The 25,781-nt window shown below is 38.3% G+C and overlaps 1 protein-coding gene across 1 annotated transcript in view; it reads right to left on the bottom strand.

Annotated features, from left to right (window-relative positions):
• The window catches only part of LOC119787627 (excitatory amino acid transporter 5-like), a 75,424-nt gene extending 59,681 nt beyond the window's left edge, over window positions 1-15,743 (bottom strand). The window contains exon 1 of the mRNA XM_038291596.1: window positions 15,406-15,743. Coding sequence (XP_038147524.1) covers window positions 15,406-15,549 — 144 coding nt within the window. The 5' untranslated portion in view covers window positions 15,550-15,743. The remainder of the gene's footprint in view (window positions 1-15,405) is intronic.
• Window positions 15,744-25,781: the final 10,038 nt, after the last annotated feature.

The following is a 25,781-nucleotide window of genomic DNA, read 5'->3' as shown; positions in this document are numbered from 1 at the left end:
TTCAAGGAAATGCCAAAGACGTTTGCGATATTTTTTTTAGTGTACAAAAAAAATGTGAGAGCTATGCTCACTCCCAGCCATGGAAAACATAACTTAAAAATAAGAGAAAGAATAACTATAATTAAAACTAGAGAGAGGAATGAATAATAGCAAAAAAGAGATAGGAGCAAAACTAATAAAAAATTATTTAAATCTAGAACATAAAACAGAACAAAACAAAGCTAATTTGAGAACCCAAAAAATAAAAACTTAAACAGAAACAAAAGGTATAGATAGTAAGATTATGACAAACACTGTTTTTAGATTTTGATGTTTTCTAACCTAAAAAAGGCTGTGGCACATTTAGCTCCTTATAAATGAAATGTAAATAAATTACATGAGCACTATCAGTGTTTATTCTGCATATCAAAGCTTTTACAGCAATCACAAGGAGACCTTTGAATTACTCCTGATAAAGTTGATTTTTGAACTTGTATTAAAGGAGCTCAGTATGATTAAACTCCAGGTCTTTTTTTTAATTAAGGGTCTGGCTTAGATTCTGACCCACAATTATTTTCATTCTGATTAAGTTTTTGTTGAAGAAAAACCTGCTGTTATCGGTTTTTACAAATTATTCAGTTAAATTCAGATTTTTTAAATTATTATTCTTATTGTAGAGTTCTCAAACTTCCATAGAAAACTAAATCTGTCAATATCAAGCCCTCCAAAGTAGCTCCTGAAATTTTTAAAGACATTTAATTTAAAGGGACCTTACAGTAAATGTTGGTATACAGCAGGTTTAACCAATTAAACATCAGCGGGTCTGAATAAAGAAAATCAAGAACCAGTAAAGGTCCAGAGACATTTTTAAATTATAATCTGGTACTTAACAGAATTTAATATTGAAATAAAATTAGGTTTTCATCCATGTTATACATAAAATGTTTAAATAAAATATATATATAGACTGAGTGAAAACTTTTATAGTGAGTAAATAGGATAAATTAATATATAATAGAAGAGAGATAAAATTTTTCCGACAACATTTTATAAAACACCTTAAGTGTTTTTTCTTCCTTTTTTCTGTCTTAATGTTGGCAGTGGGCTTTAGGCTGCCCTGCAAGGCTTTAAACCTGGGTTTGAATGGAGACTAAGCCATTCTCAAGCACATATCAAGGAGCTCATTTTGAGCCTGGATCCAGATTTATTTTTGATTCTGTTCATGGTGGAGAATCCTGCTTCACAGCAGGAGGTTGAGCCAAACATCCTCTAAATGTGCAGGGTCATCTTTGAGCACGCCATTTCACTTTTCTTTCACCAGTTCACCGCAGTTCTTCCAGCAGTCCACACTTTCTCTGCTCTCTTTTTCTCATGGTCTTCTCCTTCTTTCCCATCGCCCGGCTTGCCACAGGTTTGCCTGCTGTGTCTAAAAGTAGCAGCAGCAGCAACCCAGACTGACAGCTCATTGGCTCATTTGGATCATGTGCAGCCTGGAGCCGGACGCTCCGGAGGGCTTTACCGTATTAACAGGAGAAGCGGTGCAAGTGAAGTTAGACACTGTCTTTGGACAAGATGCGGTAATTTATAAATGTTTTAAATCCGGTGGGTCCGGACCTGGACTGCGGTCCACTAATCCGTGACCACTAGTAAACAGTATCATAAATAAAATCTCATAATGAAAAAATCCAAATTGCATTCTATTTAATTGTGTTTACAGATTACATTCTTTAGGCGGGCTGTGCTCTGAAGTGGGAAGCAAAGACTCCTTTCTTTCTTTCTGCTGGAAGTAAGCGACATTTTTATCAATTTAGGCGGGGTGTTTAAATCGGGCTTTAAGTGAAGAGAAAATAATCTGTAAAAAACCTTCAGAGGAACAAAAAATCTAATATGTTAAAAAGACAACAAAAATTATTTGAGAAAACAGCAACGTTACATTGAAAACCTTTTATGGTTAACCAGTCTTTTAAAGTTTTATTGTCAGGATTACATGTTTTTTTTATATCCACTTTTTATTTGCTTTTAACAATAATGGACGAAAATCCACTTCAAATGTTTCTGCTTTTTGTTCAGTTTAACTGCAATTCGACAGGCTTTTAATAAAGCAAAGATTTGAGGAGCCTGTTGAGTAAGGGTGGAAAAAAACAAACAAAAGTAAAGCGTGTAACATTTTCTGAAAAGACAAAACTAACTTTATATTTCAGATCTGCAATGATAAACCTTTCCTGTGGACATTAGTCTACTTTGCTGGTTTCATTAAAATATGTGATAGTTTCTTTTTGAGCAAGCAAAGAATAAAGAAAAATATTTTAGAGGTTCAATAAAAAAAATATAAAATAAAAACTCTACCCCCCACCCCATGCTGAAATGTTTGGTCACCATAGCTTAGAACAGGGGTTGGCAAATCGACATAAAAAAAATTCTGAAAATTATGTTTTTTTTGTTTGTTTTAATATAGTGTGCAGCAGCAACAAACATTGATTACATTTTCAAATGCTGTAAAAATTTGTATAATAAAGTTAAACAATAAATGTAAAGATTTCTTTCAATGAAAATTTGTTATCATAGCCATAGAGATCAGTGGTCATTGCCTAGAACACATGTTTCAGCGCGTCGCGGTGCCAGGTAAACAAAGTGGCAGGTGTGTCTCGGACCATGATAAATTGGAAGATAGCTGATAAGAACAGAGAATTAAAAGAAGATTGAATGGAAACATTTGCTTTCATTATCAATGCGGAAGGATTGCCTGCATTTTTGCTTTCTAATGAAAGTACAAAAAAAAAAAAAAAAAAAGAGTAATTTGGAAAGGCAATTCCAGGGAAGACATGCTAAATCTGCAGCTGATCACAAAGTTGGGAGTGAGAGAAAAAGTGCAATTGTAGAACTTGTGGTTAGAGCAAAGATAGATTTAAGAAGTGGATTGCATCTCCTAAGTACAATACTGCTGCTGGTTTTGCTGCAATCATAGAAGACCGTTCACGGATCAAACAGGTAGCGCTATCATGCAGGTATGTCAACTTATTTAAATTCTTTCCCCAAATTCTCAAACTACAAGTCATACCACGGAAAGCTGGTGACAGAGGATATGGGATTTCAGGGTTAGAGAGCTCTGCTGTTATGGATGTCAGTTCCTGCTTGGTTCCTCATGACTCCATTAGCTCCTCCCAACAGAAACACGTCCACCATAGAAAAATTCCTTTTAACGTGTTTCTATAATTTTATCCATGCAGCAAAACCTAATACATACAGACCATGCGGTGAAGGTTGGTGAAGAAGCGTGCGTTAAAATGGAGCCTAGGTGGAAGTTAAACTGAAGAAACTCATTGCTTTCCTACATCCACCTACGACACAGTCAATTAGCTTTGAACCACACCTCTACGAAAGCCAATCGGCATCCAAAGTTCATCTTAAGAGGCCTCTGATACGCAACTCGTCTGCTTCTTTGCGCGGGCGGCGGATCCGCTGTGACTTCCTCGAGATGACACCGTTTCAACCCATCTCCAGCCCCTCCTCCACCATCGTAGCTAAACCTTCATCAGAGCGTCATTCCTCCCGGACTCTTACTGCGTTCCCTGTCTCATCTCAACCGGTCCGGCAGAAGACCGCCATGTTGAGCCTGGTTCTGCGAGAGGTTTCTTCCCAACGGGAAGTTTTTCCTCTCCACTGACGCTTCATGCTTGCTCATCATGGACAGGTTCTCTCAACTTGTGTTATCCAAGCTGGACTTCAATCTTCCAAGTCCCTGAGTGAAGCTCTAGTATCAGCTCACGCAGCCCACTGGATCTCCCCATAAAGCTCAGCAGACCGTCTCACTAACCAGCAGTCTACAGACTGACCAACTTCATCTATCTCCACTCCACCACTAATTTCGGGCCTGGGGGGGAAACAGCTCTATTCTTTGCTCCTGTTCATGCATATCTATCAAAAATAAGTGCTATGTTTCCCGCCGAGGTCTGAGCACCAAAGACAAATCATTTTATCACAAATTTTCTCCTAATTGTCTTTCCTCTTAGTGTGAGTTTTTCAAATGGAATTCCACATTGTGAAAGCGTTCACTGCTTCTCCCTCACCTCAGGCTACTATGTGACATTTGCTCCAGGATAAACATTTAATTATGAATGCTTATATATATTTAAGCCCTCATAGTCCTTTTCTATAGTGGGCTAATAGAGCCAGTGTTGCCATAGGAGGCTCATAGAAGACTTTTACATTTTTGCGGCTCCAAAAGGATTTGTTTTTTGTTTTTTTTTGGTGCAATATGGCTTCAAACTGTTTGGGTTGCAGACCTCTGGCTTAGAGGCTTCTTTGTTTGCTTTATTGTGTTGTTTTCATTCTTTGATAAATAAAAGCATTTTGGGGTTTCTCCATTTTACTTTCTGTCTTTCTGAAATCAGCTACATTTCTCTACTTATAGGTTATATATATGAAATCCACATTCTTATTTATTAGTCTGCAACATATTTATTATGGGAGGGTTGGGTTGATTGAAGCTCATATAATTACAGGTTTTCCACCTTTTTCTGTCATAGATGACTGAGCTTTTAGCAGCTAAAAACACAGCTTTCTATGGAATAGCTAAGGCGATCATGAATAGATTTGAAGTAATTGTTTCTATATCTTGTACCACAGCAAACAGTTTACTTACGCATGAAATGCCTCTTTCTGTGAATGGCCAAGGTGAGTAGTTTTTCATTATTTGCACAAAGAAAATCCATTCCTCCTGAATTTGTTTCTCCCCTCACACGTAGAAGCTACTTCTTTCATGACCTTCACATCTCCCTTCCACAAAAAACAAACGTTGATTTACCACAAGCTTAAGCTTCTCAGTAGTTCTTCTTGTGAACTGAGGGGAATTGCCGTGATACATTTTTAGAATAATTTTCATACAGCAGAAAGTTTCATTAGAAAGCTGAGCGATTGAACTAATTGCTCTTCTTAACTGTCAGGGCTCCAGTCTGTGTGTTTGTTTTTCTGTGTTTGTCTCCCTTCCTCCAACAGCAGGCGCCTGGTTCTGGTCCGCCTCCTCACACACCTGCGGAGGGTTACCTCGTTAACGGAGTGCTCTTAAAGGAATAGTACACCCAAAACATGATTAGCCTTCATTTTCTACTCACCCCCATGCTGAACAACACTCTGGAGTACTTTTTTGATATCTCAAATGCATCTGGAGATCTGGGAGGCTTCTTGCTGTCTGCTGACATTCAAATAATGGAGGTCTATTGTGCCCGAGACAGAAAGGTCCATAAAAGTCCACAAAAACGTGTCAATATTCCTCCATACTGCTCGTCCAATGTATTCCAAGTGTCCTGAGTGGGTAGCATCCAGAATTTACTCGAAACGAAGTCATTTAGAATGTTTTTAGAGCATAAACAGTAGTGTATAGGATTTCCTGAAAGCGCGCACATGCGCGTTCACGACGCTACGGAAGCCGGCAGACCAAACCAGCGCATTCAGCTCGGCAAAGAACTCATGCTCTTCCTCAACACTGAAGTCCTCAGACATTTTTCTTTCGTTGTTTCTTTCTTTGCACAGGTAAACAGCACATTTCTTCTTCTACGCTTGCATTATTGGAAGAGCAGACGCTGAATGCGCACTTTCATCTGGTTTGGTCTGCCGGCTTCCGTAGCGTCGTGAACGCGCATGTGCGCGCTTTCAGGAAATCCTATACACTATTGTTTATGCTCTAAAAACATTCTAAATGACTTCGTTTCGAGTAAATTCTGGATGCTACCCACTCAGGACACTTGGAATACATTGGACGAGCAGTATGGAGGAATATTGACACGTTTTTTGTGGACTTTTATGGACCTTTCTGTCTCGGGCACCATGGACCTCCATTATTTGAATGTCAGCAGACAGCAAGAAGCCTCCCAGATCTCCAGATGCATTTGAGATATCAAAAAAGTACTCCAGAGTGTTGATCAGCATGGGGGTGAGTAGAAAATGAAGGCTAATCATGTTTTGGGTGTACTATTCCTTTAAGCTGCTTACTGCCACTACCTCGACGCCAGAGTGTTTAGCAGTTTTGGGTACTGTAGCCAAGCGGATCTTCTCTCCCTGGAAGGATCATCTGAGCTTCGAACTGAGCTGGGGATTCAAACTGGAGGTTTGGATCTACTTTCCACCCAGGGATCGTTTGAGCTTCACACTGAACAAGGGATTCATCTCCACAACCAACCAGTTCAAGTACCGCAGGAAATCCAAGTCGCAATCAGCTTCTCCATTCACCTACAAATCAACCGCATTCTGGGTAAACCCTGTCCGCCCTCCACCGAATGAGACAAACACTGGAACTACACACAGACTGGAGTCAAAGAGTCAACCACTTTTCTGGAAACCTAATTCTTCTCTTCAAGTTCAAGAATCAAATTACCCACTGAGCCTGAACTAACCGCAGTGTCGTCACCTCACTTTCCAGTTCCGGTTGAGCAGTGTTCAGAGCAACACTAGATGCTGCATTATCTCCTCTATAAACCTGTTAAAACTTTCCCCTGGTTTCTCTCTGTATTGGTTTTCAATATCACAGCTAAGGATATCTGTATTTGCCGGAAACAAATTTGGCAGAATCCAGGTAACAGTCCAGAAACAGATTAGGCACACAGAGCAGAACTGGGGAAACCAAAAACTCAGAAGTCTGGGGGCAGAAACAGTTCAGGCTCAAATAATCTGGTACCAATAGGTGGTAACAGATAGCTTAAATAGAAGCAGGAACAGGTGGATCTAATTAGAGACAATGAGTGGTGGGCAGAGCAAAACAGATGTGAGAAAAGAGCCAAATCCAGCCATAGGTCCCAAGATCATGACAGCAAATACATGCAATATTCAAAGTGTCCCCAGGACTCTGATATTCATTAATATTTATTAGCTGCTTTTAAGATAAAAATGACCACCTGGCATCCCAGGGGGGGTTATCACAGAAACAGACTTCTCTGTATGACAAAGGAGGGTGGTGTTTGCTTTGGAGGATGTGGAAGTACTTTTTCTCCAGGATGTTATCATCTGTTTTTCATAGCAGGAGGCCCGGTGACAGTAGTGACACTGTTACATCTCAGCGTTTCACAGACCTGGCCCTGTTAGCCCCTTTCTAGAACCGCCCACCTCATGACAGAAGCATTGAAATAAATATTTTTATCATCATTTTAAGTAGAGCTTGATGTGAATCAAGGCCTCCATAAATGTATGAGCTGAAAATGTACAGTGATGTATAACAGACATTCTGAAAGAAGCCATGGTTAAAAACAATTGACTGAATCAGAGAAATTGTTGGATTAATCAATTTAAAAAAACAGTAATTAGCTGCAGCCCTTTGGCATCTAATATTCATTATTGTAACATCAAATATAATTCCCCTCAAACATATCTTCAATTTAATCTCAACTCACAGGAGTCTTACACACATAATCTAACAGATTAGCGGTCCATAGGAGGGTCCAGGCTGTCTAGAAACACAAAGGTCTGTACCTTCAATGTCCCCTGGGATGAATCAGGCTGTCAGGCACTTTTATTTGATGTACAGTTACAGAGAGCATTTGTTTGATTGGACTGTAATCCCCTATTGTGAGAGTAAAGGAGACATGGCCTATTTTTAGGAGTATTTGACAACAGGACGAGGCTTTAGCCTTTAGGGGTGATGGAAAAGAAGGACTGCTTTTACTTGATGCAGCTCCTCTCTGACTGTGTTTAGAGTAATGCACTGATGGTGGCAAACATGCAGGACCTGAGGGTTTTTCTGTAATCTTGTATTTGTTTTTTGTGGTGTTTTTTTTTTTCTTGTGCTATTTGATGATTAAAAAACCTCAAGCAATCCACACAGACACAAAGAGAAACCAGAGGATGAGTAATACAGATTATACTCAGTATCTGCCAAGGCTTTCTGTAAACATGACGCTGTTGGGCCTGACCCGCTACACTGAATTACCCGATCAGGTCATTTCTTTTTAAATTTTCCTACTAAAAAGTTTAAAAATATGAAGTGAGTTTTGTTCCAATATTGTTTTAAGCAAAGAACAAAATGAAATCTAGAAAAAAAAAATGCTATCCTGAAATATAACTTTAAATAAGTTCTTCTCAGATTTTATTTTTCTAATAAAAATTGCAGTTTGGTGTTAAATTAAAATGCTATTTTTTCAGCATTTTTTTGCAGATTTTATATTTCCAAATCTTATATTTCAATTTCTTTTCTTTTTTAGATTGAGTTTTATGAACGCATTCTTTTTAGAATTTTGTTTTTGCCAGATCACATTGGCCTACTCCCACAGAGTAACGCAGGTTGCAAAAACAAATTTGACAAATTCCTTTCAACCTCGGATTACTTGTTTTCTATTGAGTTTCAACATCTTGTACCTGTATGGGTGTGTAGGGGACAGTGATGGGAGTAACGGCGTTGAAAGTAACGGTGTTTCTAATGCCGCTACCTTTTTTAGTAACGAGTAATCAAAATGATTACTCTTACTGTAACTATAACGCAGTTACCATTGCAGACACCCCGTTACTGCACGTTACTCAGGTCGCACAATTAACCTTTTTTTATGATAGGACTCGTGCGCGTCATGAGAGAGGGGAGGATGGAGAGTGAGGAGGACTCCAGCAGCAAAACAACAATTTCCAGATGGAAATACTGGAGTTACGTCAAGCTGCGTTTCCCCATCAGATACGGTTTCCCCTGCATCTCCGCACAGCGCAGCGGCACGATTCACCTCGCAAGCGACAGGAAACGTGCATGCTCGCTAAAGGCGCGTAACAGCCGCCCTGTGCTCGCGCCACTGGGGAACTACGGAGAGCGTGAACGATCATTAGCCTATATGGAGAAAGAGAGAAATATGGATGGATGGATGGATGGATGGATGGATGGATGGATGGATGGATGGATGGATGGATGGATGGATGGATGGATGGATGGATGGATGGATGGATGGATGGATGGATGGAATAGATATAACTACATGTTGCAGTATCTATAACAACCCAAACACAGATTTCAGAATTAGACATCCCCAGTTATTAATTTCATAAATTTGCAAAAGTAACGCAATAGTTACTTTTACTACTAACTAGTTACTTTTATTGTGGAGTAACTCAGTTACTAACTCAGTTACTTTTTGGGAGAAGTAACTAGTAAATATAACTAATTACTTTTTCAAAGTAACATGCCCAACACTGGTAGGGGAATGGTACGAGTTTAATTCCTACATTTATTCAGTCATTCTAATAAACATGATACATGAGAAACTGATGGAAATGTTAGACCTCTTGCAACCGTTCCCACTCTCCTCTACTTCAAATAAGGCAATTGAGTGCTTCCACAAATCTGTCAGCTCGATTATTATCCAAAAGATGTTCACTGTGCTGACATGAAATCAAATATTTGCCCCTCTATTGAAAATAAATGTAGACACTGAAATAAGACCTTTAGAAGAAGAAGGGAGTGGCGGCCTAGAGCTTGGAATCCTCAGGTTCTAGGTTCGAGGCCCACCCCTACAGATTGCCACCTGGGTGCCCCATGATGGCAGCATTTAACCCAAGTGGATGGGTTAATGAATGACGTCTTTTTCCTAACTTGTTATTTTCTGTCAATGTGATGAAGATGCAGCGAACCAGCGGACCTTATACAGTATTCACCGTTTCATCCTCTGCTGAATCCCAGCTAGTCTGCGTTGATGCAGACTCACTATTTAAAGGCTGAACGGTCCACTGAACTACCCACTACATGGTTTGGGACGGCCCTTAATATGGCGGGGCCTCCGCTGGAACATGCAAACGCAGGATTAGTGTTGGGGTAGTTCAGCAGCCGGATTAAGATTGGGCTAATATGATCTATAACATGCAATTAGGAAATAATGAAATTTGTAAAAATCAATCGAAAGAACTAAAAATAAAAAAGAAACTAAAATTATAATAATTAAGTAGGTAAAGGGAAATGGAAACTATAAAACCTGTTAAAAAATATTTTAATAAATATGAAAAAGCAAACAAAACAAAACCTGAGTTGTTGCTCTTAAAACCATTTTATTTTAATTGTATATTGGGGAGTTTTTTTGTTTTTATTTCCATGTATATTTGCAAAAAAAAGTTTTTTGCAACAAGAAAACAAAAGAAAAAATCATTTAATAAGTAGGTCTTTATCGCTTTTTGACATGTAACTCTAGAAATGTCTCAGTTGGAACACGAGAACGGGAATATTATTTCTGTCAACACTCAGCACACAGCAGAGAGAAAACTGTAAGTCTCCAAACTCAGTGTTGTGCCTGAACGCGTTCATTGAACGAAAGTTCATGAACTCGTTCATATTTTGGGCGAACGTGAACTGAACGTACTGCATTATTGCCTGGTGAACGTTATTGTGAACTCGTTCATTCTGGCGTCTGTGAACGGAGCTCTCTCAGTTCAAGTCCGTTTAACAGGTTGCCAGATTTCTATAAAGCCCTCCAGGCGAAACCCCGGCTAAATCACACCGTAAACAGGCCTTAATATGTAGCGGGAAAAACACCCAATCTGGCAACACCAGCTACCAGCGTCGTAGCCTACAGCCGCGTGCGTCATCAAAACAAAATGCAGCGTGGAAGCAACAGCAGCATGTAGGCGACTTAAAACAGGTTTATGACCAGGATGATGGCAACAAGTTTGCCCGCCGGCTTTCAGTAAAAAAATCCGCACTTCAGTAACCTTAAATTCCTACCTCAGCCTGGTCCCTCAGTTTGTGTTAGTAAAATGTTCTTGATCGGTCTTCAACGGGGGATCCGCGACCCCTAGGGGGTCTACGGAGGTACTGCATGAGCGTCTGCATGGTTAGTTGATATTTTTATATTCCCCCCCTGCATTTCTTTCCCCCCACTAATTGAAATGTCTTTAAATACTCATTAACATGAAATCAACACACTGTAGTAAACAGATAAATGGAGGCAGAAGATGTCTTTCAGTCATCAATGCTCACATTCAGCGACACACAGGAGCTCTTTCAAGCTGGGCACCGTTTCCTTCACAACACCTGTCCCATCAACCAGGAATCAGAATCAGAAAAACTTTTATAATCCCAGGGAGAAATTAATTTCTTTACATTACTCCATCTGTAATAGAGTGACTATAGGACACAATTTCATACAATATATATAAATAGGGGGTCCCCGCTCCATCTCGCCATCAGTTTGGGGGTCCTTGGTCTGGAAAAGAAGACCCCTGTTCTTGAGGGTTTTACTATCCATGTAACTTGTTTGTTAAACCTGCCTGGTATAATTTTCCAGGATTCCTTTTTAGTATGTATTGAAATGGAATTTCAAATGGAAAAAATTATAAAAAAAAAAAAAAAAAAAAAACATTTGCACCTTAAAGACTACTTTCCTATTTTTCTTTTAATAATTCCTCATAAAAAAGACCATTCAAGCCGCACATTTTTCCTGATGTTTTTGAGAATATACTGTAGGGTTGAAAGCTGCAGCTGCTACTAGTGTGAAGTGAATGGACAGCAACAAAGCATTAAAGCAACAATGGGGAAATGCTGTCCCCTCAATGCTAATGTAAACCCTGGTTGGATAAGGATTCAAAACTGGATATGAAGATGAAATCTGACGCACAGTTTCAGAGTTACAACTGATAAAATAATTGCTGTCTGTGGTTCTACAGTAGGCTATGGTGTAATTGAGCAATATATGAAAAAAAAAAAAAAAAAAAAAGAACTATGAACTAGTTCGTTTTTTGGAATTGTGAACTATGAACTGAACTAGTTCATTTTAAAATGTGTGAACTGAACTTTGAACTAGTTCACGTAGAAAGAGAACTTTCCCAACACTGTCCAAACTGCAGGTTCTGCTCCTCTTTGTCTTGTTAGATATGAGGGTAAAAGAGTTTATCTCTGAAAACAGTCATTCTTCACCTCAAAGTTTTTTTTTTTTTAAACAACCATTCGTCACATCAAGGCAAAGAAACAACATCCCCAGTCTCCAATATGTCCTAAAAGTGTCCATGTTTGCCGGCCTAATGGTTAATAGTAACGTTTAACTGTTAACAGCGTCCAGTCGCTTCCTCTGGACGCTTGTGGGTCACAGAACATGACAATGACTGAAACAAAGACTTTTCTTTCAATCACAACCTAATGCAAATAGCTGCTTATCTGAGAGTGAGATTTTTTTTTTTTTTACTAGGATTTTCTTCAGATCATCTATAGATGGAAAACTAATCCCTGTTTCACCAAAGTAAATATGCTTCATCCCTTCCTTTACTGCAGGTACTGTTATATCTACTGGTTTTAATCTCCTGACAAAGTCACTTCTAATCGGTTTTTTTGTTGCCTTTAAAACCTGCAGCATGATTATAAAAACATTAGTTTAGAAAGTTATGGAAAGACTGTTTATAGCAAAATGAGAGAACAATTTAAGAGGTGGTTAGTTTTCTGAAACTGGGATGGCGGCATACTTTTAATATCTGGGCTCAAAGATGGTATTAACCCAGATGTTTCTAATAACATTTCTCGTTTTGCCAAAAATAGTAAAAGAAAAAAATCTAAATAGATTTATTTTCAAACATCCAGTGTAGAGATCACTAACTGTGTGGTTAGATTGGTTTCTCCATGGAGATTTTTTTATAGAGATATATGTGTAGATATGTGATCATGTTTTGTATTTTTTGAAAAAAAAAAAAAAAAAAATGTATTCATATAAATAACGTATATTTTTTTAACTACTTTATCAGTCAGTTCATTGTTTACTTTCACAGCAAAAGGTTGTAATACAATCAGTACTCCCTATTTATAAGTGAAATAATTTATGGAAATAACAAATCTACTTTAATCTCTTAATTTAATAGTTTTTGTTGTTTTTTTCTGTCGTTCTGATTACCCCCGATATAATAATAATAAAAAATCTCCTAAAAATACATTTTATTTCTCCACTTTAAATTTTTTCATAAATACAAGGTGTAGTAATTGTACCTATTTTTTAGATAATTCTTTAATTTTATCCTATTATACTTATGATTGTCATTTATCTTATTATTTTTATTTTAATTAATGTTTATTTTCATAATTTAATTCATTATTATAATTTAGCTTTATAGTATCTTTTTATTCTTATCATTTTTTGTGTGTGTATTTGTAATTATTTAATGGGGCAATTAATTGTTTAATCATACATTTTATGCTTATTGTTATATTTAATTTCTGAATCATAAATGCATAAATGAATGTTACATCTACTTATTTTATTGTACATTTAAGTATTATATAACACTTTCGATAAGACTCTGGGACCACATCACAATGATTGTGAAGACCCTCTCCCACACGACCCCAAGTTGGGAACCTTTGCTTCCCAAACATTTCATTCTGTGACCCCAAAAAATATTGATGCAACCGATTGGCGAACCTTTGAAAATACATTTAAGTGCTTCACACACTCTGTATATAAAGGGAGGTAGTTATATTCCATTTTAGGTAAATTTAATTTAATTACTTTTCTTTCCACAAACCTCAGAGATTACATCTCAATGATTGTGAAAATTATCTAGTGACATCCCACTTTGTGTCTCCCCTCGGGGGGTCCCAACCCCAACTTTAAGGAACCTCAACATTTTCCCTGATTATAACATATTAAATGTATTAATCTTAGTTCCTGCGACTATTTAAAACAACCCTTGATTCCTTGTATCGTCTAAGACAGTTTTTCTGTTTATGTTGTTTTTATTCTGTGAGTCAATAAGAAAACTGGATAAACATGAAAAAACAAAAAGAAAACTGAAATAATCTACCATCCTGTCTCTGCTTTATAATCTCTGCTGATCTGTCTGTGAAGGCCCCAGCTAGCCAAACATCGTTAGAATATTTTTCATTTTTATTTATTTTTTACATTTTTTTAAGGACCCTTTGAAAATGAGCTGGTTTAATCTGGAGCCACTTATCCTTTGAAATTGAAGGTCATAGCTACAACTTTTTAATCAAATGCTTTCAAAAGTAAGTATGTGAATGTTTTGTTATGATCCCAACACCAAAGGATTGTGCATCAATAAGTAAGCTGAAGCCTGGTGACACAGAGCTCAGGCATCGATATTAGCTCTGTGATAGATGAGAAATTCTCTGTGTCAAAATGCTCATATGTAAGCCAAAAAAAAAGAAAAATCAGGCCAAGCATCTTTGGAACATTGGTGCTGACTTAGGGAGGCAAAGAGGCTCAGAAGCCCCACAGAGATTGATGCATTTCATCTAGACAAGGAGGTTAAAATACAGTAGTAGCCATTCCCCACTTTCCTTGATGGGCCCTTGGCTGGTTCCCGACAATTCCTTTTTAAACCTCAATCTTTGTATTAAAATATTCTTTCTGTCATGATTTGTGGACATTAAGATCTAAAGAGAAGCATAATCTCCTGGTCAGACGCTGTAATTCAGTAAAAGGGTGGAGTCAGAGTAAAAAAAAAAGAAAATGCAAGAGGACGTCACTCCAGTGGCTGGAAGTTGGAGGGGATTTCGCTGGGAGTTGGAGGGAAGAATGCTGCCATTCGGCTGGCGTTTACTGGGAAGGGCCATTTTGAATGGCTGCTACTGTATCTGCAAATGCTACCAGCATTAACCAATAGCATTAGTAAATTAACCCTGTAATGCCAAATGTATCATATTTGATACATACGGTTTCTGAAATGTTTTGCGTCTGACACCTTTTGCATAATTTAATGGTAAAAACTTTGCTTAAAATCCTATTGTACACAATCAGATATACCTGATAACAGAGGGCAGAAGACTACACAAAAAATGATCTTGACTTATCGCATAGTAATAAATTATTAATATCAAAAATGTATTTCTTTTTTTTTATTTTTACTTATTTTGTTAAAAGGCCAAATAAGGACTTCAAACCAAAAAAAAGTAATTTTCTGTTTTGTTTTATTCTTGGATCGGGCTTTAAAGGGTCAACATGAGGAAGGGATGCGAGTGCAGGGAAACTTAATGATCAGGAGACGATAAACTTGGAGCTGTTATGTTTAAGTAGTTAAAATTCACAGTCGTATATGTTTACATTTTATGGTGACGATACCCTCCTCCTTCAAAACATTGAGAACAAGCAGAAAAGATCGATGGGCTAAAGAGGTACTAGCCTATATCTCCTGTTTTAGTTCATCCTTTTTACTCCTTTCCTTAAATCATCCCTGCCTCCGGCTTATATTTGAATAATAGTTGTAACTGAGTATTGATAAAGACGTATGAAGATTTTAAAATACCACTTTTTTTTCATTAAACATATTAATTTCAAAAAAACTAAAAGTGTTTTGAAGTCCGTTAAAACCTGTCGGATGCTGTTCTGCATGTGTTACAGGACAGCTTATTGGAAAAGCAATGTAAATTATAAAAAGAAGTCCTGTCCCTCAGACTAAGCCTGTAGTAGAGGTCCCTAATCAGGATTCTTTCTGGGTGTCGTCACAGCGGGCCGGCAGGGGGGGGGGGGACAGACTGACCTGCTCTGAGAGTCGCCGTGTTCTCAGGAAGAACCCCAGAAGACAGCCGATGACTACAGCCAACACGGAGAGGATGAGGAGTCCGTTCTGCTTCAGGACATTCTTCACCCTCACCCACACTGCTTCTAAAGCCACCGCCATCATGAGCTGCTTGTCCCCTGGGCTTTTAGTAATCCATAAATGTGGTTCTTCTAAAGCGTTAAACTCCAGGTATGATGATGAAAGCGAACAAAAATATAAAGAGAAACTCAACAGCCAAAACAGAGAGGCTATGATGTTCTAACGCACCTTTGGGATCAGCATCCCTGTCATCCTGACGCCGTGTCCGTCTGCCCTGAGCAAAGAGGATCCTCTCACTTTCCAGGCATCCCCGCCCACCCTGCTCCACCCATCAGCAGCCCTGCGTGCACTCACCCGCTGCCTGGGGGAGGTAGGGAGGGAGGGAAGAGCTGGTAAACCCTGTCCTGATGGTTTGACATCCACAATCCTGTTAGAGTGCCGCTGTATCAAACAGGTCCGAAGCTGGATTAAAGAGCTGTGAGCGATTTGACAGAGTTTATCAGAGAAAACTAACATGCTGACTGGAGAATCCCTCATGTGCTGACTTACGCTTTTATAAGTAGCAAAGACAACATTCACTAAGATGTCCAATCACAAGCTGAATATCTAATATTGCACTGATTACAAGAAGCATATTGAGGAAGCATGCGTTGTATTTTGAACATTAGGGCTATAGTCCCTCACAAAAAACAGGCAATGTACCATCATGAAACAATGATTGTCAGATTGCCAAGGGTTTTAATCTCTTAGACATTGTCAGCATTCTGTTGGACTGCATCAAATTTTCACATCTATTAGAATCAAAGTTTTAGGTCAAATAAGAGCAAACCTTTCATGTGTGGTGGGATTCTTCACAATAGGTAAGCCACTGGAGTGGCCACTGAACAGGTTGCCGTTCCATTGCAGGGCAACACGGAAACAGAAAACCATGCACACACACACACACACACACCTATGGCCAACTTAGAGTCACTAGTCGACCTAACAGATGAGTGTTTGGATTGGGGCAGGAAGCAGGGGTACCCATAGAGATAAAAAAAAAGGAAAATTCTTTAGTACACAAGTTTCCCAATGAACAAAAATTGGTTGAAAAGACAACATGATTTTCGTCCAAAGGTTTACATTTGGTTGAAAAGTGAAAGATGAAAAGCAGCAATTTTCTGATCGATGAATAAACGAAACCTTCAAAGTCTTTTCAACGTCTATTATTGGACTAAAGTGGGACAAAATCAGACCGGCCGAACAAAGCCCAGTTTTCAACAATTATTTCTGGACTAAATCCAGACTATTACGGACCGACTAGGCGGAAGTTCACCTGAATTAAACGATTACTTACCTTTACCCGCCTCCGTCACAAGCCAATAAGTTTTTAACCAAACCTCCAAGAAAACCAATCAGCATCCATTGCCCATCTTAAATGGTCTTCAAATCCACATCTCAGTCTGCTACCCAAAGCCTTGGCAGTGGTTGCAAAATGGCAGACTTTGACTCAGATGACCCCAATTCAACCCACCTCCAGCCCCTTCGCCACCATCGTAGAGTCGTAGAGTCCTCCAGGACTCTTACTGCGTTCCATGTCTCATTTCAACCGGTCCGGCAGAAAACCGCCATGTTGAACCTGGTTCTGCCAGAGGTTTCTTCCCAAAGGGGAGTTTTTCCTCCACTGTTGCTTCATGCTTGCTCACCATGGACAGGTTCTCTCAACCCATGTTATCCAAACTGGACTCTCATCTTCAAGGTCCCAGAGCGAAGCACTAGTACCAGCTCATGCAGTCCACTGGAAGTCTCCATTCAGCTCAAGCACAACGTCTCACCAGCCAGCAGACATGGACCAACCAACTTCATCCATCTCCACTCCACCTCCAGTTGCAGGCCTGGGGGAAACATCCCTTTTATTTACTCCTGTTAATGCATATCACAGCAAAATAAATTCTAATGTTTCCTGCAGAGGTCTGAGCGCCAAAGACTTAAGTAATTGTATCAACAAGATTCTTCTAATCGTATTTCATTTTGTGTGAGTTTTTCAGATTGAACTTGCGTCTATCTGCTAATCCTAATAAGACTTGTGGAAGTCAAAGTGATATACTGTCAGGAGTTATTATGAATGATTGTTATTCTGCCTATTTATGCACAGCCTGCCTTTCTTACCTCTTGTGTTCCAGTGGTTGGCCCGTTCTCACTTGCCTCTCCTCAGCTTCATCATACTTAAAAGGTTCTGGTCTGAGGGTTTGAGTTTTCACATTACCTCGGGTTTGTGAAAGGCGTGGTTTCAAGCTTGTTATAACAAAGGAGTAACAGTGGAAAGAGCTTGGCAAACACTGTGAAAAAGGTTAGATATTTTTACACTAACTTTCACAAAAAAATACATAATTTCCAGGTGACAGGTACACATGTTGACAAAATTGTTGGTACTTAATAAAAGTAACAATGGTCAGAAAAATAACTTGAATTCTGACTAAATTAATAATAAATGAAAAACAATTTTGGGAAAATGAACAAACGAAAGTCTGACATTTCTTTAAACCATGCTTCAATTGTTTCAAAAATAAACATAACAGGCCTGGAGAAAAATAATTGTGCCCCTAGAAAAGAATGTCGCCAAACATGTTAAGTTAAATTGTGTCCTGGCCTGCCTGCCATTCTACTTTTAGAAATTCTAGGAACCACTAGTAAACCTGCAGATTGAGAGCGAAGTGCTCTGTTAGGAACATAAGGAACAATCGGATCTCTGATATCAGATGGAGCTTGGCCATTTGAGGCTTTATATGTGAGAAGGAGGATTTTAAATTCTATTCTGGATTTAACAGGAAGCCAATGAAGAGAAGCCAGGATAGGAGAGATATGATCTCTCTTTTTCATTTTCATCAGAACAAGAACTTGAACTTGGATAATGTCCCAAAACACACAGTTAAAAGAGCCTAAGTTGAAAACAATATTGTAAAGTGGCCTTCTATTAGCCGTGGCCTACATCCTTTTCACCTTCTTTGAAAGAAGCTGAAACATGTCGTCTGGAAAAGACACCCTTCAATCTGAGTCAAGTGGAGCAGTTTGCTCATGAGGAGTCTGAATATCCAAATTCAGACTGTCAGAAATACTCATAATTTAAGGTCAGCTGGAACCAGAACACATTAAACAACAGTGTGAATATAACAGCAGTCATAAAGATTATAGAGTAGATATACTTTTAGATGCATTTTAACAACATTCAGATGAAATATAAAAGTGAGTGAAAGGATTAGGCAGAATTTCTCTGTAGGTTTATTCGTGCCTTGGTCATTTATTTTTATAAATTATTGTCAGTAATTATGACATTTTCCGATTTTATGAGAGTTGGAGATAATTTAGGATATTTGTGTGTTCAGATTTTATTTGAGCACTGCTCTGGTCCTGCTCTCTGCTTCAAATGAAGCATTTAGCTGTGGCAGCTTTTTGTTGTCTTTTCAATAATGATATAAACAGGAAGTGGTTCTGGCCCTTATTCTATAATAGAAGTTGAGTGAAGGTGATAAAGATTAAGCTCTGACTTCATGCAAAGAATAAAACATACTGTACAGGTAATGTTTTTGTTGCATCATTCTTGTGAAATAGCTGTGATTACTTTGACTCTGAGTCTCTCTACAGATGACTCATTCTAAGAACTGATTTCAGACCTGCTTGTGCTTTTGAATTCAGATCAAAATACTTGTTTTACTTCGGGGTGTTGGATAGAAACACTGGTTCCAACTAATAAGGGTCATTATAGGGCTTTCAAGAGAAAACATTTCTCCCAGCGGTACTTTGTGACTGTTTGTTAAATGAACAAAAACTATTTAGTCCCTTTATATAGAGTCTTTGTTCTATTATTATTGCAAGCAAATAACACGTTTGTTTTTTTCAATTAAAATGTAAAACTCTGAAAATTTTAATTAATAAAAGGTAACTTTTTAGTTTGCTCAGATTTTGTTTTTATTTATTTTTTTTTTCAAATTACCTTTCATATTTAATTTTGTAAATAGTTTTTTTGTAGAGATTTTATATATTTTATATTGTAAGCATCAACATGTTTTTGGTGATCGTGAGTGTCTGTATTGGACTGGAAGAAGTAGCAGTAATACCTACTACCCTATCCTTTCTTTGCCTCTAACAATGGCAGCCATATTTGCTGTGATCAGTGGGTAAAAAAGCAGTTTTAATATGTTTTTAAGTGAGAAAGTCCACCTGAAAACTCCAGATCCAGATTACCATCTTGCTTTCAAATATTATTTCGCTGTGGGAGCTGCTCAGACCCCCACATACCGGCGGTGCGCTGTCACTGACCCAGTTGCCTCTTGGCGGTTTGCCACGGCGGCTGGAAGGTATTTTTCATGTACGTAATCCAAGGTGCAGGCACCAGGATAATAAAAGTGAACATGTTTTGCAGGCAGATTTCGCCATTTTAAGTTAATTTAGGCTTTAATAAACTCTTTCAGAGGAGTGATCATAGTAATCTGCATCAGCAGTGCTGTGTCTGTCTCCCTGCCAGCTCCCAGATCGGCTTCTCTGATTGGTTGATGTGGCATGTTGAACATTAAAAGTTAAATTTTTCCAACTCCAGCAGCAGCTGCATTTGTAGCGCATTCTGCGCAGAAGCTCACGATACGCTACTCCTGCTGCTGAAAATGCGCTACAGGACGTTTTGCTGCGCCTTGATGCACATCAACCATTGACTTTGCCTGTACACTAGCTGCTCCTGCTTCCTCTGCTGCTTTAGGTGTGAACATAGCATCAGATCCATATTCATAATTTGTGAATAATACTTGTACTTGTAGTTTTGCAAAGTTCTAATTTGTTATTTTTACTTATGGCTTCTAAACATGTATTCTCTCAGATGAAATTATGTCACATGTATGTATGGCTGACACCAAGGAACAAATGTAAATATCTTAAATGTGTTCACTTTTGTTGACTAACTTTTACAAAATCAAAACCCTTCATTTTAATTGTGCATGCTAATAAGTGCATTATTAGGGGTGTTCTTTGTGCATTCTTGAAAACGTTGTTAGAGAAAGGTTAAAGAATGTTTAGCACAGGGTTTTGCCAGATAAAATATACCCGAATGCACAGGATAACCATGGTGCAAAATACAGTCTCTTTTTGCATTAAACTTGCTCAGTTATCTGAGCTTTTTGGCATTTTCAATCTGTTTCTACAGTTCCTGCTTTGGTTTTTTTTTTATAATTTTTTATTTCTATTTTAAAAGATCAATTTTCTTTATCATCTGACCACCTTTAGATACACCCCTTCGAAGACCCAAACCAGACAGAAAAATACTTTTACTTTTCATCAGTTTGATGAGTTTCAGAGTTTCAGTGTACACAAGTTTGTCTTCCCATTTAAATTTTCTGTCTTTAAATCTTTTCCGCTTGTTCAAGGACAAGCAAGAATGACTCACTTCTTACGAAGGCCAAATAAAAAACAGACGCAGCCATGAAACTATTGAATACTCAGAAGGTGGAGTTGAGGATGGCTCTCAGCCTTCATAAAGAACATTGATTTTTTTTTGCAACCGTTATGGATACTGTCATGTAACAGGCAAGGCAACAAATCAACCTGCTCTCATCTCTAATTTATGGAAAGCAAGAGACCCCTAGCATACAGCAGGTATGGATAATTAAAGTACACCTCAAACTGTTGACACTGATTAACTTTTCATTCCTTTTTTTTCTGTGTGTTTTAAACACAAGGGATTTGTGATTTTTGACACAAAAATAGAAAGTGTGGTTTCTGTTTGTATTCAGCACCCAGACTTAACTATTTGTAGACCCATCTTTTGCTATGATAGGAGGTCATGGATGTTAAATGGTATTTACGGAGTACTTTTGCCCATCTGAAGACTGAATCTTTTTGTTCCTTTCTAGCACAATAGCTCAAGCTGTAAGATTTGGAAAATCGCACCAGAGGGAGCCGACAGAATTGAATAGGACTCCTGGAAGGTTGCCGAAACTTCAAAAAAAAAAAATTCACTAAAAGTCTGGTTGCCTTCCTGTCATGGTTTTGGTTCTGTTTCAGTTTTATCTTTGAGTTTTCATTGATTTTATTTTCATTTTGTGTTATTCTAGTTATTTTTTATTGTATTTGAGTTCTTAGGTATTTCTTGATTGCCCTCTGTTGCCCTCCTTTGTCTGTTTTTCATTTTCCCGAGCTCCCTTCTAGACTCCTCTGTTCACACCTGCTCCCGATCTGCTGATTAGCCCAGTCTTTGTTTTTCTCTCCTATATATACACCTCCTGCTCAGTCACTGTGGCTGGTTTGTTGTAATTTCTTTGCACTCTTCTAGTGGGTATTCCTTGTTTTCAGTATTTTTGCTTCTGTTGTCCTTTTGGTTAATTAAATCTTGCAAGAAACCACCTCAGCTTCAGTCTCTGCATTCGGGTCCTTCTAACCTCCACTCAACCTGACCCTTCCAATTTAAGTCTGTTTTGTGGTTGTTATGATGACTGAGGAATTACACAGGCGATTATGGTTCGATTTCAATTTATTAATTTATTTCAAAAAGTAGATTTATAAACCAGATGCAAACATGTGTTTTAATTTAACATTAGTAACAAGCGTTGGGACTAACGCATTACATTTGCAGTCAGTGATGGGAGTAACGGCGTTAAAAGTAACGGCGTTACTAACCACCTTTTTTTAGTAACAAGTAATCAAAATGATTACTCTTACTGTAACTATAACGCAGTTATAATTGCCGACACCCCTTTACTGCACGTTACTCAGGTCGCACAATTAACCTTTTTTCATGATAGGACTCGTGCGCGCGTCATGAAAGAGGGAAGGATGGAGAGTGAGGAGGACTCCAGCGGCAAAACAGCGTTTTCCAGATGGAAATACCGGTGTTACGGCGAGCTGCGTTTCCCCATCCGATACGGTTTCCCCTGCATCTGCACACAGCGCGGCGGCACGATTCACCACGCAAGCGACAGGAAACACGAATGCTCGCTAAAGGCGCGTAACAGCCGCTCTGTGCTCGCGCCACAGGGGAACAACGGAGAGCGTGAACGATCATTAGCCTATATGGAGAAAGAGAGAAATATGGATGGATGGATGGATGGATGGATGGATGGATGGATGGATGGATGGATGGAATAGATAGATACAGCTACATGTTGCAGCAACTATAACAACCCAAACACAGGATTTCAGAATTTGACATGCCCAGTTATTAATTTCATAGTTTCAAAGTAACGCAATAGTTACTTTTACTACTAACTAGTTACTTTTATTGTGGAGTAACTCAGTTACTTTTTGGGAGAAGTAACTAGTAACTATAATTAATTACTTTTTCTAAGTAACGTGCCCAACACTGTTTGCAGTAACTACTGTTACTGCACTGAGATGTGCATGAGTAGTTTATCTGTGTTTGTATGAATCAAACAAGCTCGTAGGAGACTTTAGTGTGTTAGTTGTGGACTTTTACCACAATACTGACTCACTAAAGGAGGAGTTAAACTTTTAGATTGTCAGAACATGTTCTCCTTTGTTCCGTGCATCAGACCAGTATCAATTGCTGGTGGTTTTTACCAGTTGGGTTAGTTTATTTGGTTTGATGAGTTAGCTTAATTTTCTTATTTTGAATTCTGATTATTGATTGTATTATGTTCTTTTTTTTTTTTCATTTTAAGGCCCATGTCTTATTTGTTTTATTTTTATTTTGTAAAATAAAACTTTTTTCTTAAGGCTTGACTGGCTTAGACACTGATCCATTTAATTCAGTTTATTTCTTATTAATATTATTTCTTTAACTCTCAAAACCCTCCAGGTCACCGAGATGCTTTGATAGCCGGATGAATAATGAGGTACAGAATCTAACCTTAAAGAAAAAAAAAAAAGCATGAATAACATATTTCTTAAGTATTGAAAGCCAAAAAATTAATAGATGGTCTTAAATAAAAAGCAAATGTAAAAATAAATTATGAAACTAACTTCAAGGGTCCTGACGGTGGTTGAAACATCACAATGAATTCATCACAATGAATTCCGCAGTCAGGTCACAACAATAAGTTGTCCTATCAAATCCCTCCTTCCTTTTATGGCCATACGTCTATTTACAGATTATTTTATTCCAAAAACTGTCACCGTAAAGGAGGAGTGTACATTTAAATTTTTCCTTTTCACATGCAGCTCATATCCGACCCTGAGGATTCAACAAATCAGAGCAGCCATTTGTTGCAGTGGCTCTCTGGGCCAGAGGACAGCTGTATATATGTGAGTAAAGCATGTGGCTGTGCTGGGATCACATGCTTTGGCAAACTCCACCATCACTAATCCTTCTCTTTTGCCAATATTTCAACTGTGTCTGGTTTCCACGGGGGAGGGATTACACTGGATTAGACAACCATGCCCTGGGTGACATGCAGCCATTCATTAAAAACCCATATGTGGTTGTTTATATGTTTCCAACCAAGCCAAAACTCCCCCATTTGGCCCATATCACACACACATATAGGCCACTCTAACATAGCTTCTGGACTTTTCTTTCTCTTGCATTATTTTTATTATTATGAGATATTTCTTTTTATCTCAAAAGATCTACTTGAAGGATGTGGAGTGTCATAAAGGGCAATTTATTAGCAGAATGGGAATAAAAGGTGACGTAATAAGCAGTCTATATTTTTCATTAACCCAATTGTGTTCTGACAATAAACTTCAATGCATTTTGAAGGGATCTTATATAACAGATCAACATAAAGCACCTTATTTTGAAGGATAAAGGAAAATGAAAAATTTATTTTTTCCCTTTCACATATTGTCCCCCTTTATTCTAAAGCTCCAAAGCCACTCAATGGTGAACAGAAAGTGATTACCTGGGGGAAAGAAAACCAGGAACCCTCACAGGAAAAATGACTGAAACTGGTTGGGTGGAGGTTTTTGAGGACCCAAATGCAGAGATCATGAGGCAGAGGTGAGTCATACAGATTTAATAAGGCAACTGATGTAAAATCCAAAGAACAAAAAAAACTGAAAAGATCATGGGAAAACTCACGTGGGGAGCCAGAGATGAGGAAGCAGCAAAACAACAACAAGGAACCATCACTGAGTGACTGCAGAGGTGGTGGTAACAGAAGAAAGGATGGACTAATTAGCTGAATATGGAGCAGCTGGGAGAGAAACTAACTAAAAGGAAGCCAAGGGGAAAGGAAACAAGCACAAGGGGGAACAGAGAGTAACTAAAGGTTGCTTGAATATAAAGGAGAATAAACCAAAGATCAACAAAATAGAATAACTAAAAACTCAGAGTCCCAAAAGGGGATAACCATAACAGAGAGACGATGTAAAAAATGTAAATACAGCCAAACCACTAACCTCAGCAGCTCCTGTAAAAGTGTCTCACCAGACACTACCGACAGGAACAGGCCTCTGTTAGCCTCCCTTAGCTCAGTTGAAGCGTGGCGTTCCAGTCAGAGATACAAAGCGTTCACTAAACCTGATGGGAAAGTATAATATGCTGCATTCAGTGATTTTTTAAACGTAATTCCTTTTTTATCTTGTGATTGCTGAGAGAATCACAAATGATGAAAACCACAGCATCTCTAAACAGAGATGCAGTTTGCGATTTATGGTATTAAATCTACACACATGAAACGTTCTTAATGGGTGTGGAGAGAAGTTTAAAAGCGTGCTTTCAATAAAACAGCTTATATGGATTTTTAGGCATCTTCACTTTTGCAGAATTTTGGCTTCATTAAATCTAACCTGATGAGAATCCATCTTCATTCCTTAAGGCTCCAGATATCATTTCTTTAGAGCAAACCTGTTGGTACGTCTGAAAAAAATGTCCCCACTGAACTATAGCCACTATGAGATATGTTTTAACACCTAATACAGTTTATACAACCCAATGCAATACTGATACCATCCCACAGCCACCGGGGCAGATACTATATAAACAGAAAAACAATTAGGGAGCAAAAAAAAAAATTGTTCAATGCTAACAGTCACAGTTTTCAGTTATTTTTTATTAGACCAATAAAATCATAACATTCCCAACAGCCTAAAGATGGTGGTGTAAAAAAAAAGAGTTTTTTTAGTGTAAATGTAAACATTTTTCCTTATTGTGTTAGTGAGTCACAGTGTTGCTAAGATATCTGGAATCATTCTTTCTGGAGAGATAAGAGGTTTAAGTACCTGTTCTCCACCATTAGTCTATGTCTTGTTGTATTCTTTGCATTAGTACGGCAAGCCAGTTTGGCCGTTGTGTGATTTCAGTCAACAAGCTTCATGATCACACAATTTAGAATCCACAGTTTTTTTGTTTGTTTTTTATTGATCACTAAGTGTATCTCCCTGAGGCTCTAAAG

Source organism: Cyprinodon tularosa, unplaced genomic scaffold (assembly GCF_016077235.1).
Source record: "Cyprinodon tularosa strain WSP-4 unplaced genomic scaffold, ASM1607723v1 ctg30, whole genome shotgun sequence".
Classification (NCBI taxonomy): domain Eukaryota; kingdom Metazoa; phylum Chordata; class Actinopteri; order Cyprinodontiformes; family Cyprinodontidae; genus Cyprinodon; species Cyprinodon tularosa.
This window is presented reverse-complemented; position numbering and strand designations above follow the sequence as displayed.